This window comes from Cervus elaphus, chromosome 24 (assembly GCF_910594005.1).
Source record: "Cervus elaphus chromosome 24, mCerEla1.1, whole genome shotgun sequence".
NCBI lineage: Eukaryota > Metazoa > Chordata > Mammalia > Artiodactyla > Cervidae > Cervus > Cervus elaphus.
The window spans coordinates 19,468,788-19,487,395 of NC_057838.1; the positions used below are offsets into that span (position 1 = coordinate 19,468,788).

Sequence of the window (18,608 nt, forward strand, 5' to 3'; positions counted from 1 at the left end):
GAAAGTGGGAAGATGACCAAGAAGAAAGTGGTTCGAAGCACACTCCACCCCCCCACCCCCACCCCCTCCCCGGGTCATTCCGATCTGCATTTCATTCCGGTCTGCATTTCCTAGGTCCTGGCCGCCTACTCCCATTTGAAAACAGTTTTTCTAACTAGACCTTCCCCGCCTCCCAGATCAGAAATCAGAGGCCCAAAGAGGCACAGTTTCTTGTTGGTGAAAGCAGCAGGTATTAAGCACACTTCAGTAAAACTTCGTAGGGGTGCACAGATTAAATTTGCCTTCCCAAGTCTTTGTATTGACTAATCCTTACCGCAGCTGCTGGCTACATTTCTTGTCGGATCTCTTTCCAGGCTGCGTCTGGGTCTAATGGATAAGTTCTAGACCGAGTTTATTCTGCGTCTTGCCACCTCTCTGGAATGTGCTTCAAGTGGAAGAACGCCTCTAGACAGATGGTAAACTCTGATTTCTTCCCACTGAACAGGGACTGGAGCTCCTGACTCTTGCATAAGCAGGGTTTGGTCACCCTCTAGTGGATAAATGGAAAACGTGGCCATGCTTGCTGAATAGAAATGCTGCTGATAATTGCTTTATAATATTGTAAAGCAGTTATCCTCCAATTAAAAGAAATAAAAAAAAGAGAAAAATAGATTCTTAAAAATTTAAGATACATACATTTGCCATATGGATGGAAAATTTCTTAAAATCTAACTGGCATGTGATAAAACATAGTTATTGATGATTACTAATAGAAACTTGGGCTTTCTTGGTGGCTCCGCTGGTAAAGTATCTGCCCTCAGTGCAGGAGACCCAGGTTTGATCCCTGGGTCGGGAAGATCCCCTGGACAAGGGAATGGCAAGCCACTCCAGTATTTTTGCCAGGAGAAGTCTATGGACAGAGGAGCCTGGCAGTCTACAGTCCATGGGGTCACAAAGAGTTGGACACAGCTGACACAATAGAAACTCAAAAAAAGAGAAGCACTGCTGATGTGTGACGTGGGGGTGACTAAACAGAGCCCCACTGGTGTTGGGAGCCATCATCTTGAGGAGGGTGTGATTCTTTGATGGTACAGAGAAGAGATACAGGCTATTGTTCTGTCATCTCCTGTGGCCCAATATATTAATAATCTGATTTATTTGAAACAATGCAGGAAACAAATAAAACAACAGTATGTGCATGTGTATATATTTCCTGATGCAGAGACTAAGTGCGATGGTCACAGCAGTGGTCCCCACCCTTTTTGGCACCAGGGATCAGTTTGGGGCTGATTCAATCGCATTATATTTATTGTATGCTTTATTTCTATTATTATCATATCAGCTCCACCTCAGATCATCAGGCATTAGATGTCAGAGGTTGGGGACCGGTGGTCAACAAGATTGGCTAAGTTTTTTCTATAAAGGGCCAGATAATAGATAGTTTAGGCCTTGCAGCCAAAGACCATGGACCCTGCCATCATAGCCTTCACTTCAGTTCAGTTCAGTCACTCAGTCGTGTCCGACTCTTTGCGACCCCATGAGTCGCAGCTCGCCAGGCCTCCCTGTCCATCACCAACTCCCGGAGTTTATCCAAACTCAAGTCCATCAAGCCAGTGATGCCATCCAGCCATCTCATCCTCTGTCGTCCCCTTCTCCTCCTGCCCCCAATCCCTCCCAGCATCAGGGTCTTTTCCAATGAGTCAACTCTTCGCATGAGGTGGCCAAAGTATTGGAGTTTCAGCTTCAGCATCAGTCCTTCCAATGAACACCCAGGACTGATCTCCTTTAGGCTGGACTGGTTGGATCTCCTTGCAGTCCAAGGGACTCTCAAGAGTCTTCTCCAACACCACAGTTCAAAAGCATCAGTTCTTCGGCACTCAGCTTTCTTCACAGTCCAACTTTCACATCCATACATGACCACTGGAAAAACCATAGCCTTGACCAGACAGACCTTTGTTGGCAAAGTAATGTCTTGCTTTTAAATATGCTATCTAGGTTGGTCATAACTTTCCTTCCAAGAAGTAAGCGTCTTTTAATTTCATGGCTTGCAGTCACCATCTGCAGTGATTTTGGAGCCCAGAAAAATAAAGTCTGACACTGTTTCCCCATCTGTTTCCCATGAAGTGATGGAACCAGATGCCATGATCTTCGTTTTCTGAATGTTGAGCTTTAAGCCAACTTTTTCACTCTCCTCTTTCACTGTCATCAAGAGGCTTTTTAGTTCCTCTTCACTTTCTGCCATAAGGGTGGTATCATCTGCATATCTGAGGTTATTGATATTTCTCCTGGCAATCTTGATTCCAGCTTGTGCTTCTTCCAGCCCAGCATTTCTCATGATGTAACCTAGAGCCAGACATTCTGGAATGTGAAGTCGAGTGGGCCTTAGAAAGCATCACTATGAACAAAGCTAGTGGAGGTGATGGAATTCCAGTTGAGCTGGCATCAAATTTCAAATTCTGAAAGATCATGCTGTGGAAGTGCTGCACTCAATATGCCAGCAAATTTGGAAAACTCAACAGTGGCCACAGGACTGGAAAAGGTTAGTTTTCATTCCAATCTCAAAGAAAGGCAATGCCAAAGCATGCTCAAACTACCACACAATTGCACTCATCTCACATGCTAGTAAAGTAATGCTCAAAATTCTCCAAGCCAGGCTTCAGCAATACGTGAACCATGAACTTTCAGATAATCAAACTGGTTTTAGAAAAGGCAGAGGAACCAGAAATCAAATTGCCAACATCCGCTGAATAATTGAAAAAGCAAGAGAGTTCCAGAAAAACATCTATTTCTGCTTTATTGACTGTGCCAAAGCCTTTGACTGTGTGGATCACAATAAATTCTGAAAGAGATGGGAATACCAGACCACCTGACCTGCCTCTTGAGAAACCTGTATGCAGGTCAGGAAGCAACAGTTAGAACTGGACATGGAACAACAGACTGGTTCCAAATAGGAAAAGGAGTACGTCAAGGCTGTATATTATCACCCTGCTTATTTAACTTATATTGTCATAGCCTTAGATGGTGCTTAAATGAATGAGCACTGGCTACATTTGTGAACTGTACATAACAGGCAGTGGGCTGAGGGTAGCCATGGACCATGGTTATCAACCCCTGTGCAGAAGAAGGAGCTGGACTGTGTTCATCTCTCACATGAGGTAGCCAAGTCCTCAGGGGCAGGCACTCATGCCCTGCTCACCTTTGGACCCTTGAGCACCAGCCCTGCATCTGACTTGCAGCAGAGATGCTCTGGTGTCAGCCTCTGTTGGGTCTCTCCTGGGTCTCCGTTGTGGCATGCGGGCTTCCTCTAGTTGTGGTGCACAGGCGTCTCTCATCGTGGAGCATGGGCTCTAGCACATGCAGACTGAGTAGTTGTACTGTGAGGGCTTAGTTGCTCCTTGGCATGTGGATCTTAGTTCCTGGACCAGGGATCGAACCTGCGTCCCCTCCATTGGAAGGTGGATTCTTAAGCACCGGACCACCAGGGAAGTCCCTGCCTACTCAGTCTTCAACTGCTTCTGACCATCCAGATGAGGTTGGGACCTTGTGCTTAATGGTCTTGCATCAGCCTAGTTTCCTTGTGTAGAACTTGTTACAGTTCATAGTCAGATATCCATTGATGGACCTTCTCCAGGGGCAGAAATGTCTGCTTCGCTCATCATGACACCACCAGGGCACACTCTGAGCTTTTTGATTGAATGTTGTCACATGTGTGTGGTATTAAACATAGCAAGAGGAGACCACTCAGCGTGGTCATATTATTCTGTTTTCTCCTTGTAGGACACGTAAGAGTAAATCTACAGGAGCTGGTCTCCAATGCTATTTTGCTGCAAGGAATTAATATGGTAAATGATCTCAAGTCCAATGAGGTATTTCAGAGGTGTGCTGAGCTCACCTGCTGGATCAGTGCAGCTCCGAGGAGCAAAGGCAGCTGGGAACAGCTGGTACATTGCTCCCGGGGTAGCCTAGTTCGTCATCAGAAGTCACCTGTCTATTTTGAAGACTGAAAGACAGATGGTAATCATGCTGGTTCCAGGCTAAAGTCAGAAAGAAATCAGCCAGCCGGTAGTGCCTAGAAAAAGCCCTGGCTCATAAGAGATGCTCAGTAGACATTTGAATAAATGAGGCCCTTTGAACTCCTCTCTATAGCAGAACAGCTGTCAAAGGCTCAGAGGCTTCACAGGCAGGAGAGTCCTCATGGACAAACTCAGTGTCATTTTGCAAAACCTAAGGCATCTGTTTCCTTGGTTCACAGGACAGAGGGTATGGAAGTTGTGTGTGGGCGAGTACACGCAGAGGGCCATCCAGGCTCAGTGACAACCTCAAGAGGTCACCAGGAGGAAGGCTTTCAATTTAAAAAACTTTTCTTCATAGAAAAACACGGATATCTGGTACCATTTGGGGCTGGGAGTGGGGATGGGGCAAGGAATCTTATTCCTCAAGGTAGTAACTGAAGAATTCAGTTCATTGCATCATCTCTATTGCTTTTCTTTTTAAAAATCTATTTATTTGGCTGTGCTGCTTCTTAGTTGCAGCATGTGGGATCTTTAGCTGTGGCAGGTGGGATCTAAGTCCCTGACCAGGATTCGAACCCAGGCCCCCTGCATTGGGAGCTCAGAGTCTTAGCCACTGGACCACCAGGGAAGTCCCATCCCTATTGCTTTCCTCCTCTGTATTATCATTTGTTCAGGTCAGTATCCAATATTTATTATCATCTCTATGTGAGTATCAGAGTCGCGTATTAGAGTGAACTCATAACTACAAACAACTCTCTTTTCGTTTTTACTGAAGTCAGTAGCATGCATAATTTTTAAAAATTTGCTCGCTTGTCTTTGTAGCTAATTGCTCTCACATTTGTCCAATAGCCTTTCAGTAAAGTCTCCCACAAGCCAGTCCCATCCGATAATCAGAGTTCTCATTTTTCACTTGGGCAAATTTCTCCTGGGGATCTCCCTTCACCTTGAAACCCCTTATACCTTTCTGTTGGGCTGAATGTCTTGTTCCCTGGATCCCTTATCTTCCTCTTTCTTGGCTTCCTCCCTCACTTGAGGTGGAGCAAGTTCCCCAATAGTCTCACCAGGTGAAAAAGTAGGGAAAATAGCATTCAGCTGACGGCCGTCACCATGTCTGTCTTTTGAGTCACTTGGCTCCAGTCTGACCTGGTTACTGTCTGTGCCTAGGGTGCTTATCATGTCTAGATTTCCCCTCCTCTGGGAGCTTACCAGAGTTCTGTTGGCTTACTCTTTTGTTCCTCTTTTAGAGTTCATGCCCTCACTTTGTTGGGTCATATCCTTCAGTAGATTCCTGAGAAAGAATGTGTGGAAGGTGGATTTTTTTAGACATTGCATATCTGGAGGAAAAAAAAAAAAGTGTCTGTCTCTTGCTCTTGATTGGTAATTTTCCTGGGTCATTTCTGGGTTAGAAATCACTTTCCTATCTGAAACCGTTTGTCATTATTTTCTAACATCCTGTCTGCTTTTGGAAAAGGTGAAAAGCCATTCTGATTTCTGATCCTTGGTGAGTCTTTGGTCGTTTGAAGCATCTTCTCTTTGCACCTGAGGTTCTAAGATTTCATGCTGAGCCTCAGTGGAGTCTGTGTTCATCCACTGTGCTGGGTACTCAGGGGGGCCCCTTCTGCATCCAAGCTCAGAAAAATATGTTACTTTTGTCTCCTTTCCTATTCATCTCATTCTGATGAAAGTTTTAAAAGGCTTTGGGAAAGGAACAAAATTAGATTAATGTGTTCATTTTGACATCTTTTCTCCCCAAACCTGAAATATACGCCAAAGCTATAGAAGTTGGCACTGGCATAGCATTGCCAGGTGGACACAATAGGGCTTCCCTGGTGGCTCAGTGGGAAAGAACCTGCCTGCCGATGCAGGAGACACAGGTTATGCAGGTTCTATCCCTGGGTCGAGAAGATCCCCTGGAGGAGGAGATGGCAACATGCTTCAGTATTCTTGCCAGGAGAATCCCATGGAAAGAGGAGCCTGGCAGGCTAAGGTCCTTGGGGTCGCAAAGAGTTGGACACGACTGAGCATCTGAGCACAGCTCATAGCAGTCGGTACAGATGCGTGGAACAGAATAAAGATTTCAGACACTGATCCAGTATGTGAGACGTCACCAGTGTGTGATAACAGATCACCTGACCATTTACGAGAAAGAAAGAAAATTGGACCTTCTTCACCCTATCTGTGGAACTCAGTTCTAGTTTGTTTGAAGATTAAGCAAACACACAAAGCTCTCAGAAAATATCAGAGAATATTTTTATAATATTGGTGCTGAGGAAGCCCTTCCTAAGCACGTAGGAATAAAAGAAGGCTCAGAGAGTGACCTATTAATTGTGTAAAAATTTTAAACTCCCATGTGACTGAAGACTGAAGTTTAAGAAAAAAACTGGATGGGAAAAGATTGCCGCAAGTGTTGGTGGTTATCATTCCTGTTACGTAAAGATCCCTACAGATCAGTAAGGACATGATTTTGTAAAAATATCCGTAAATCAGAACTGGAAGTGGCTAATAAGCCTTTGATGTCTTCCATCCTCACAACTGATCAGGAAAATGCAGACTAAAATAAGAATACTGTACATCAGTGGTTCTTAGTGTGCGGTCCCTGGACCAACAGCACCATCTGGGAATTTGTTGGAAACACAGATTCTCAGGTCCCTTCCTAGATCTGCTCCTGATCACAAACTCTGGCACGGAGCCTCTTCACCTGAGGGTTAATGACCCTTTCAGGCGGTTCTCTGATGTTTGAGAACTGGTGCTGTGAAAACACAGTGGCCAGTGTCGTGGATGAAACTCTCATTGCTGAGTGAGAGAAACCAAACATGGGAGCGTGGATGATAAGATTCCATGTCTTTGAAGTCCCAGACCACAGATGATAGAAGCCAGGGGCCTTGCTCCCATCGGAGGAAGGAAGAAGTTAACTAGGAGAGAGGATGGAGCCCCCAAGTGCTCTGTTTCTTGAGATGGGTGCTGGTGACAGAGGTTAGTCCAGTTTGTGAGAATCCACTGGGCTGTTCGCTTAGGGTTTATGCACTTTCCTCTGCGCTGTACTTCAGCCAAGCAGTGAAAGGCAAACAAGATCTCATTCTCTCTTTTTTAAAATCAGGTTTTTAATCATTTAAGACCTGGGCATTTAATGAGGTTGCAAAGGAAGAGCAGGCATGCTCTGATGAGAAGATGAGTTAGCACAAGATTTTTGATGGCTAATTTGACAGTACCTCTGAAGCTTAAAATAGCCTAGAAATTGCATTTCTAAGACTGTTATTCGGGAATTCGGGTTTGCAGGGGTGTATACTATCGGAGAAGGCAATGGCGCCCCACTCCAGTACTCTTGCCTGGAAAATCCCGTGGATGGAGGAGCCTGGTAGGCTGCAGTCCATGGGGTCACTAATAGTCAGACACGACTAAGCAACTTCACTTTCACTTTTCACTTTCATGCATTGGAGAAGGAAATGGCAACCCACTCCAGTGTTCTTGCCTGGAGAACCCCAGGGATGGGGGAGCCTTGGTGGGCTGCCGTCTATGGGGTCACACAGAGTCGGACATGACTGAAGCGACTTAGCAGCAGCAGCAGCAGCAGCATACATTCTATAAGAATGTTCCCTGGACATGTTTTGTAGAAGCATAAAAGTGACAAGTTAAATTTTTCTCCATAGGGAACAGGTCCCATGAATTATGGAAAACTGGGCAGCTGTTAGAATCGAAATAGATCTGGACGAAAGGCCTCCTTGGTACGGCTGACCGAAAGACAGAAGTTATAGGCACCCTGTACCGAGTGGTCCATATTTTCAAAGGAAAGAGAAAAGAATTGGCAGGTGGTAATGATAGTGATAAATGCAAGCGGAAGAAGTTAAGAAGGGTAGACATAAAATTTTTATGTTGGTTTCTCTTGAGAATTTACAACTGGTAGCTGGGGGTTATAACTTCTTTTTATGCTTTATATATGCTTTGTCTACTGCCATGTTTATTTTTGCCTGCATTTATCACTTTCAAAAGTTTTTTTTAGGTCTCAGATTTACCATTCCAAAAAAAGTATTAGCCTAAAATAATGCTTGTCAGTGAAAAACAAAAAGTATTTTTGAAGTCTAAGCAAATAAATATGTAGAGTTTGTCTTAAATACATACACACACACACACACACACACACACAACAGGAGATGAGTGGTTTTGTAGAGTGGTTTTCATCAGCGTTGGTTATAGTGAGAGACAAAAGTTGCTTCCGGGTGTATTTCAGTTGCCCAAGAAATTCACTTGAGTAGGAATTTTCTTGAAGACAATTTCCAAGAAAACTGTCTTTTCTTGACGGTTCTTTTCCTGTGTTTGCTGATGAGATACTGGGTCAAAGATTCCTACTCTTTGATAGCTCAGTTAGAGATACCATCCTTGTCTGTAAAAGATGACCACTGCTGGACTCCACTTGCTTTTAGTAATGAAAAGCATTTTCATATTCAGAGTCAAGAGCTTTTCATTAAGTCCATGTAGCTGGATATGAGCTTATCCTGGCAACTCTCAAACCCTTCCATGCTCCTGGAGAGATACCAGCCCCATTAGCAGTGGCTCCTCCCATGGTTATTTCCTGGGTGAATCCTCAACAAAGGACCCTTCCCACCCCTTCAGTTTGAATCAAGAAGCCCTTGATGTTATTTCAGATCCTGCCATACCAGATGACATGTACTACCTGTCCTATTGATACAATGGAATGTCACATCTGTGTGTGTGTAGGTTACCTGTCAGTTATGATGAATTCTGGACCATAACCCCAGGGGTGGGAGTCTTGACACTTTCTGGAATTTTATCCTGTTTGATACTTCTTTGCTTTCAATAAATTCCTTTGCCCCAGGTGTGCGCCCCAAAGTACATAAACGCTTCTTTGGATTCACATAGGACATCAGGCAGATAGAAGAACCTCAGCTTTCAGCTCCAGGGGGGGAAAGTAGCAGTGTTCAGAGTCTGCTCTCTGCTCCCCAGTGCAGACATCCAGACTTTGACAGGGAGGTGGGCTTGTCTCTATGAGCACTTTCAGAGGTCCCCTGGAAACCTGTCTTAGTGATGCTCACTCAGTGATGCTCCCAGGAAGTCTTCCTTCCTAAAGCAGGGCCTGAACTCTTCCCCTGGACCATCCACTTCTAACCCCATCCCAAGGTCCCAGGCTCGCTCCAATGGGCAAGGTTGTAACCTGAGCCCAGATCAGCCCTGTTAACCTGTTCCTGTATTTCATCTTTTCAGCTGAGGAGGTGACACCTAATCCACTGGGGAGTTTTTCCAGCGACCCGGGTGTACTTCCACTTTATCGTAATCTAATCCATCAAATCCGTGAAGGTCCTGACTCCTTCTGAAATTTGCCTTCAATCATTCACTTCCCAGTACTCACCAGTGTCTTAATCTTAAACACATCATCTTCTTCTTCCACTTGGATTATTACAACAGTCTCTGAATTTGTCTCTCCACCCCACAACCCAGCCACCTACATACCCGTTCTTGCCATGCAGCCAAAGTGATCTTAACAAAAACTTAACCTGTTCATATCATTGTCTTGCTCAACACCCTCCCTTATCTCTTAGAATAAAGTCCAAAGTCCTTAGGTGTCCCAGCACACAGAATCTGACCATCGCCAAGCCTTCTAACATCTTGTACCCATGTCCTAACATTCTCCACTTTTCTACAGGTTCTAGAAGCCCCTTCCCCTGCAGCTCTCTGCTCACATCATGCCCTCTGCCTGGGACAGCATCCGCCTAGCCGTCTTCATGCTCTTAGTGGGTCTTCAGACTCTTCCTCAGCATGGCCCCCTCTGATTCATGCCTTTCCTGCCCGCAAGCTCATGGCCCCCTATTAGAGACTCTGGTCACACCCTTCATTTCCTTCATAGCATGTTCACAATTGTGACTGTTCTGTTTGTGTATCTCCCCTCACAAGACTCTTAAGCAGTGTGTTGAGCAGGTCTGCTTGGTTTCTGCCTGGCTCTGTCCCCGGGGCCCATGAGCAGGAAGCCTGGCCCATGGTAGGTGCTCAGGTGTCAAGGCCGAATGACCAGAGTGATCAGAGTCCATTTTGTGTCACATCCCATGGAGAGAGCTGAGACAGGAAGGAAACTGCTTGATCCGAGTCATAGCAGCCAGCGCCTGTCCCAGATACCTGATGCTGTCCCCTGGGGATAGGGTTTAGATGCCAACTTGCCTGTGACTCAGGAATGCAGTCCTCCTGGGCCCTGGAGGGAGTCAGGGCCTCCCTGGTGGGAGACAGACACTTCGTTGTGGCCTCCCTCCTTGAGAACCAGAAATCCCCACAGCATCCTTCTTTCACTCAGTGCTGACATGACAGAGCTTCGGGCTGGTCCTACCCAGCAGCAGCGGTGAAGTCAGGAGAGTGTTGCTGGAATAAACCTACAGCTTGTTTCTTGTTCGCTTGACAGGTGTCGGGAACAGATTCCAGCCACAAATGTGTGTTGTTTTGTCCCTCTTTATTAGCGCTAACATTTGTTGATTCATTCATTCATGCATGCATGCATGCATGCTGCACCATGAGACTTGCGGGCTCTTAGTTCCCTGACCAAGGATTGAGCCCAGGCCCTCACAGTGAGAGTGCCGAGTCCTAACCACTGAACTGCCAGGGAATTCCAGGGTTGGCATTTAAAAATCAGGATTACCAGCACATACAAACTTGAGTTTCTGTGTTTTCCTGGGGGCAGGCGGGGAGAAAGAGCGAGAAAACCAGCCCACAGCAATTGGCCGGAGCTGGGCAGAGACAAGGCATGGGCTTCCTGCTTGCCCTGGTCTCTGCCCAGCCTGCCCTGTTCATTCATTTTCCCTTTCTGGTATTCCTGGGAATGTGAGTTTGCGCCCCAGTCACATTTGTTACATGTATCCATATGTGTGCATGAAACTTGTAGTTGACACTTTGCCTGATTGTTTTTTTTCTCTGTCTCCACTTCCTCCTCCTCCTTTATTTTCTCTTCCATCTCCCTTTTCCTTCCCACTGTCTCTCCCGTTTGACAGGTTCTGGGACTGCTGGTATGGACACTCATCGCTGGAACGGAGTACTTCCGGGTCCCTGCCTTTGGCTGGGTCATGTTCGTAGCTGTGTTTTACTGGGTCCTCACCGTCTTCTTCCTCATCATCTACCTAACGATGACCTACACCAGGATCCCCCAGGTGCCCTGGACCACGGTGGTAAGCCAACCATGAGTGTTCTTCCTGCCCGTTGCCCCTGAGGTGGGATGGAGTTTAGTCCTCCAGTCAATTTGCGATTGTCTCTATGCCAGTAAAGCAGAGGGCAGAGCCGGGGAGAGCCCTGCACTGGTGTTTTACGCCTGAGTGTGGAGCATCGTGTGGGAAGGTCCAGGAATTCCTCTTAGGCAAAGTAGCAAAGCGGTCCTCAGAAGACTGAGCCAAGAGAAGCTCTGTTCTTTTGTGTAACCTCTTGTTTTATTAATTCTCAATAAACAGTGACAGCTGGATACAGCTATGTCAGGGCACAACCGCAGTAGATCTTTCATCCTTCCAGCCCCTTCTGATGTCGTGGCTTTAACTCTTTGGGCAGCAGAGTTCTTTGATATTGAGATGCAAAGAGTTAAAATGAAAAATGAAAAGCACTGTTAGGACAACTAGGTGTGCTCATATTTGGGAGCAGGAGTAGTCAAAAGTGACTGGATTGTGGTCCTGACTCCATGCGGGATGCAGGATAACAAAGGGAAACAGAGTCCGGAGATGCGGGCCGTGGATGGCTAAGAAAACGTATAGATTACAGAACCTCAGTCTGCTTGGACGCCAGAACAATACCCTAGACCTTCAGTGACAGAAATTTCGTGCCGTCTAGGCTAGTCGTCTAGGATCAGGTGTCAGTAGAGTTGGTTTCTGGTGAGAGCTCTCTTCCTGGCTTGCAGATGCCTGCCAGTCTTGCTGTGTCCTCACGTGGCAGAAAGAGAACAGAGGATGTGAACTCCCTTTCATTTCTTAGAAGGGTGCTAACCCTCTCAGATGGACCTCACCCTCATGACCTCCTCTGACCCTAAGTACCTCAAAGGCCCCTTAACCAAATACTATTGCATTGAGGGTTAGGGCTTCAGCATATGAATTCGGGGGAAAAAAAAATTGGGTGGGCATAATATTCTGCCCACCCATATCACACCCGTCTCACATGCAAAGTGCATTCATTCCATCTCAACGTCCCTCAAACTCATTCCAGCATCAACTAAAGTCTAGATCCAAAGTCTCCTTTAAGGGACTTCCCTGGTGCTCCAGTGGTTAAGACTTTATACTACCAGTGCAGGGGACATGAGTTTGATCTCCTGATCAGGGAATTAACATCCCTCATGCCGCACGTAAAAGTAAATAAAACAAAAAATAAAGATAAATCAGACAGGTGTTAATCCTGCTTAAAAAACAAACAAAAACCTCCCCCCAAACCAAAGTCTCCTTTAAATATTATCTGTGTCAGATATGGGTGAGACTTGAGGTACAATTCACGCTGAGGCAAAATTCCTCTACAGCTAAGAACCTGTGAAACCAGGCAAGTTGAATGCTTCCAAAATACAGTGGCAGGACAGACACTCCCGTTTCAAAAGGGAGAAATAGGAAAGAAGGAAGGGGTGAGAGGTCTCCAGCAAGCCCAGAAAGTTACAAGGCAAATTCCATCTGATCTTAAGGCGCCATCATAGTCCTTTTTGGTTCAGTGTGCTATCTTCTGGATCCATCGGGAGAGCACAGTAACCCCAGTGCCTCTGCAGGGTGACCTCCCCCTGGGACACTGGGTGGGGACATGCCGGATCACAGAAACCAGAGAGGTAGCCCCACCCTTTGAAACTGAGGAGGAGCCAGCCTGATCAGTGGGCCCGTGACAGGAGTGCCAGCCCCAATGATCTCTGAATCGCCTTTCTTTTTTTGAAAGATAAAGCTATGTCATAGGCATATAGTTCTGTGGTTCTGTCCTGCAGAATCCAAGACGTTCAGCACCCCTCCTTCATTCTGGCCTATTTCCATCCCCTTCTGTTCAAACTGGCAGTGTTTCTACTGGTATAATCCCTTACTTGTTCATGGCTTCTACTGAGATTATTATTCAATTGCTAAGTCGTGTCCAACTTTTTGTGACCCCATGGGCTGCAGCATACCAGGCTTCCCTGTCCTTTACCATCTGCCAGAGTTTGCTCAAACTCATGTCCATTGAGTCAGTGATGCCATCCAACCATCTCATCCTCTGTTGCCTCCTTCTCTTCCTGCCTTCAGTCTTTCCCAGCATCAGGGTCTTTCCCAGTGAGTCCGTTCTTTGCATCATGTGGCCAAAGTATTTGGAGCATCAGCTTCAGCATCAGCCCTTCCAATGAATATTCAGGGTTGATTTCTTTTAGGATTGACTGGTTTGATCTACTTGCTCTCCAAGGGACTCTTAAGAGTGTTCTCCAACACCACAGTTGAAAAGCATCAGTTTTTCAGCACTCAATCTTCTTTATGGTCCAGCTCTCACATCCATATATGACTATAGCTTTGACTATACAGACCTTTGTTGGCAAAATAATGTCTCTGCTTTTTAACACGCTGTCTAGGTTGGTCATAGTTTTTCCTGTTACAGACACACTCTAATTCTAGTTCCAAAATCTGTACCCAACTCTCTGCCCCAAATTCTGTATTCATCAGGGTTCTCTAGAGAAATAGAAGTAATAGAATGTTTATCTATATAAAAAGATTTGCTCTAAGAATCGGCTCATGGGCTTATGGAGCCTAAGACATCCCGAGACCTGCAGACAGCAAGCTGGAGGCCTAGGAGGGCTAATGGGCCTGAGAACCAGGAGAGCTGCTGCTGTAAGTTCTAATCCAAAAGCTAGCAGGCTTCAATGTATGACAAAACCCACTGAAATGTTGTGAAGTAATTAGCCTCCAACTAATAAAAAAATAAAAATAAAAAAAAAGCTAGCAGGCTTGAGACCCAAGAGGACCTGAAGTTTCGGTTGAAGTCCAAAAGCAGGAACAAAGACTGGTGGTCCCAGCTCAAGGCAGTCTGGCAGGAGTTCCCTCTTAGTCACAGGAAGGCCAGCCTTTTTTTGTAGTCAGACCTTTACTGACCAGGTGAGGCCCACCCATACTTGGAAGGGCAGTCTGCTTTACCCGGTCGGTCTGCTGATTCAGACATCGATCTTATCTAAAAACACCTTGGTACACATCCAGAATAGTGTACCAGCATAAGTTAACATGTCAGATTAACCATCCCAGCACTCTGTGATACATACTAGCGTGGGGGGATGTACCAAGTGGGGTGCCCACGTTTGTATTTGGGGAAGCAGTTTGACTGACTCCTGTCTGTTTACCCAAAAACAAAAGTGAGGATTCCCCATAAAGACCTTCAGGAACTGGGTGCAGTTTCTGAGAGTTAAGTCCAAAGTGGTCCCACACAGGCCTGGGGCAGTGGAGGCAGCCCTGTTGGAACTGGCCCCCTGCTTCCCAGGCAGGCGCAGGAAAGACGGCCTCATCTAGATGAGGGAGTCACAGAAGGCACCCCGAAGTTATGGCACAGGGGATCCAGGTGAGGGGCAATCACAGTGAGTTGGGGAAATTTAAGGAAAGCTGTTTTGGAGGAAGAAGAGTCTTGAGCTAGGTCTTGAAGGAAATGCTTGAGTGCTGGAAAGAAGATGAGCCTGGAAGAGGTAACATGGGAGGCAGTGGTCCAGACATGGGGATGGGCAGGACCCTGACTTCCGCCTCTGCCCAAGTCTCCGTTTCGAGCCGATGCTCTGGACCAGAGGCTGGCAGACTTTCTCTGTCGCAGTCGTTCAGCTCCGCTCACCATGGGAGAGCCGCCTTAGACACTTAGCAAATGAACAAGCATGACTGTGCTTCAGCAAAACTTTTTACATAACGACTGGCAGGTCTGGAGGTCCAGTGGTTAAGACTCAGTGCTCCCAATGCAGGGGGAACGAGTTCGATCCCTGATTGGGGAGCTAAGATCTCCACATGTTGTGAGTGGTGCAGGCAAAAAAGTAAAAAACAAAAAAACTGGTAGACTGAGTTTCTCTGGCCTTTTCACACGTGGGTGAGCAGCCCTGAGAGAGAGGCGATGGTCTTTCTTGATGCAACAAAGGGATTAAACGCTTCTGAAGGGACTTCAAGTCTCGTTCTGCTGACGGCTAGTCAGGATTCTTTATCTTGCTGACCTTCAGCCTACAGCATCTGTTAGTCTCTTTCTCTCCGCCAAGCCTAAGATTCCTTCATTGATCTATTACATTAAAAATTTAAAACATTGCCTGTAATGTTACTTTTTTTTTTCTTTACTTGTTTAACGATGCTTCCTTCTGAAACTCCCTGGTTTTAAAATGCTCTGATTTGCATTTTCAGAATTTGTCATCATGAGGCATGTCCCCATTCTACCATAAGGAAGCTGAGGTTTGAAGCTTCCTGACTTTGCTTACATTCACACACAGCTGGGCCCATGTCTCTCGACTTCCACCCAGCAGTTTTTTCCTGCGGTCATCCTGCTCTGGGTGTTTCTCTGCCTGAGAAGTAATTAGAACCCTGGCCAGCAGCCAGGAGACCCCTTTGCATCAGGAGCTGCATGCTCACACATGCGAGGAGACCAGAAGGTCAGACGAGTGAGTGTAAACTCAAACAGTATAGAATCCTTGCCACCCAGGCCCACGGACTTAAACACCTGCAGAATAGTCTTCAACTAGAAATAGGCTGTGTTTCCAGGATCACTAGGTCTTCTGTTGTTGGCTTTTTCCTCCTCCCTGGAGAATCCAGAAATCTGGGTTTCTGTTTCAGCTCCCCCATTTCGAAGATGTTTGCAGCCAAATTTTGAAAATTTCATGTACTGCCAGTGGATGCTAATAAAGATCAGGTGTGTCTGTCTTCTAGTTGAGATATTTTATTTGCTGCTTTCATTGAGGAGCCCTTTTGCAAACCCTCATGCCTGTGTAAGTGGAGGAAGTAGCATGCACCAGGGACCCCTTAGGCACCAAGGAGCCGCCTTCTCATTAGCCTTGTTGATGCATCCTTGTTGATGCACTGCCTTCTTCCTGCATCCACATGAGCACCTTGCCAAGTGCGATTCTAGCTGCTTCTGGGGTCTGGGGGTGCCCAGACCTTCCCAGGCTCCCTAAACACTCTGCACCTCTGCTTTCCAGGGTCTGTGGTTTAACGGCAGTGCCTTCGCCTTATACCTCTCAGCCGCTATTGTGGACGCATCTTCCGTCTCCCCAGAGAGAGACAGTCACAACTTCAACAGCTGGGCGGCTTCGTCGGTGAGTGAGCCTGTCATCCCGGGGGTCTCCTCCTCTCTGAGGCCGGCTGCGGATCAGAGGGCAGAGGACAGAGTTGCCTGCAGGACTTCCTAGGTGGCTCAGCAGTCAAGAAACTGCCTGCCAGGGCAGGACGTGCAGGAGCCGCGGGTTTGATTCCTGGGTTGGGAAGATCTCCTGGAGAGGGGAATGGCAACCCACTCCCCAGTATAATGGCAACCCAGTATTACAGCCTGGACAATCCCATGGACAGAGGAGCCTTGTGGGCTGCAGTCCATGGAGTCACAAAGAGTCGGACACGACTGAGCGACTGAGGACAGCTCACCTGTAGGGAAAGCGTCACCTTCCAGGGGACCTTCTTGGCAACGAACTTCTGCTTTGCGTATCATGGGGCCTCCGATGGCCTGGAGCATGAAGAGGCTGGAATAGTGCACTGGAGTGAAAGCCAGACTCTGGAACAAAATAAATATTTGTGGGAGAGAAAACATTTGAGGCATTCTAAGAATAATTCTGCTGCCTACAGCATCAGCTGTGGGGAGGGACAGAAGATGAGCACTCTAGGATTCTATTTAAGTAGAAATTGTTGTTTACGCCCCAACGATGCCTGGAGGGATAAACCCTAGCGGAGGTTCCTTCCAGGGACTGTGATGGACCATGAGGGGTGTGGGATGAGAGGCTTCTGCTTTTTAATTCATGTACTTCTGTACTGTTGGCATTTTTGAATCGTGTGTATTTTTCAAATTTAAAAAACAAATTTTTCAAGTTGCTCTGAGATTGGCCTTAAAATATTTCACCAGCATCAGAAGTGTTAGGGGCAGTGGGCAGTGACACAGGAAGGCCAGCAGGATGATGTTAAAGCTGATGGGTGATACATGGGTGTTTATTGTGCCAGTGCTTTAAACTTATATTTCAAAATCTCTGCATGCATGCATACCAAGTTGCTTCATTCATGTCTGACTCTTTGCGACCGCATGGACTGTAGCCCACCAGGCTCCTCTGTTCATGGGATTCTCCAGGTAAGGATGGAGCAGGTGCTTTACCCTATTTGAAGGTAAACAGCATGAGTCCACATGAGATTAAAAATCATGGTCTGTTGTAGTTAACACACACAGCCAGAATCAGCTGGGCAGTGGCAAACTATTATCTATAGGATGGATAAACAACCAGGTCGTACTGCATAGCACAGAGAACTATATTCATCACCCTGTGATAAACCATAATGGAAAATAATATGAGAAAGAATATATATATATAGGCTTCCCAGGCAGCGCTAGTGGTAAAGAACCCTCCTGCCATGGCAGGAGATGTAAGAGACACGGGTTCGATCTCTGGGTTGGGAAGATCCCCTGGAGGAGGGCAGGGGTTTGGTGTAAAACGACAGGCTTCCCAGATAGTCCCAAGGAACAAAAACAGCCCAAATCCATTCCAGAAGGAAGGTAATTGAACCAATAAAGCAGTTTTAGATGAGAAAACTTGGAGTCAAGGGGTGCTATAAGTACATTATTCGACGGAAGTAAAGTGATGACTTTTGCTAATTAGGATGCATCCTAAACCCTCTTTCTATTGTGTTTTGTTTTCTCCAGTTCTTTGCCTTCCTGGTTACCATCTGCTACGCTGGAAACACTTATTTCAGTTTTATAGCTTGGAGATCCAGGACCATACAGTGATTCACCATTTTGAAAATTAAAAGGGGGGAAAAAAAGGAAGACTCACTGTAAACAAACAAACAAAAAACAAACCTGTAGGTATAATGTATATTTCCAGAGATTTGTATTTAACTAATGTTTTTATATACTTAGTTAAATTTGCTCACACTGGTTTGTTACAATTAAACTGGATACTTATCTGCTGTAGCTTCTGATGAACTCTTTAACTATCTTGTTGCTGTCTTCATAGACCTTATTTTCTTAGGCAATGTAGAAAGAGATGAACTGCTGATACGAAGAATGCATCAAGTTTATAAACCGAACTTTTAAAAATGCTAGATTCTCTTTTGATTAAATGTTGCAGAATCCAGGGTAACATGGTGTCTCGTTCAAGAAAGGAGACCTTTTGCTGAAGCCTGAGGCTGGGGGCTGCGGGGAGTTCTTCACCCTCACAGTGTTGCCCAGGGTTGATACTGCCGGGAGACACTGTCCACAGGCCAGTGTGTCGGAGAGATCCATCTCCCCAAGCCTGGGGGTCGTTGGCATCCATGATTCTCACACGCTGACCGGTTGGCATCAAAAGCATCTCATGAGCCTAACCTTGAAGCTTAGTAATGAGCCCCCCTTAAGTGATGCTCTGAGCACCGTGGCTGATGCGCTGGTGGTTTGGTTTCTAACACTGATTACAATAAACTCGTAACCATTAAAAGAATAAATACTTGCATGCACCTTAAAACCATCCTGCTGATCCCAGAGACA

At 46.2% G+C, this 18,608-nt stretch overlaps 1 protein-coding gene across 2 annotated transcripts in view; it reads left to right on the plus strand.

Annotated features, from left to right (window-relative positions):
* Positions 1–18,056, plus strand: part of CMTM8 (CKLF like MARVEL transmembrane domain containing 8) — a 93,931-nt gene extending 75,875 nt beyond the window's left edge. For both annotated transcript variants that reach the window (XM_043886385.1, XM_043886386.1), the window contains exons 2-4: positions 10,976–11,149; positions 16,090–16,206; positions 17,787–18,056. In XM_043886385.1, the coding sequence (XP_043742320.1) occupies positions 10,976–11,149; positions 16,090–16,206; positions 17,787–17,870 (375 nt within the window). In that variant the 3' untranslated portion in view covers positions 17,871–18,056. The remainder of the gene's footprint in view (positions 1–10,975; positions 11,150–16,089; positions 16,207–17,786) is intronic.
* Positions 18,057–18,608: the final 552 nt, after the last annotated feature.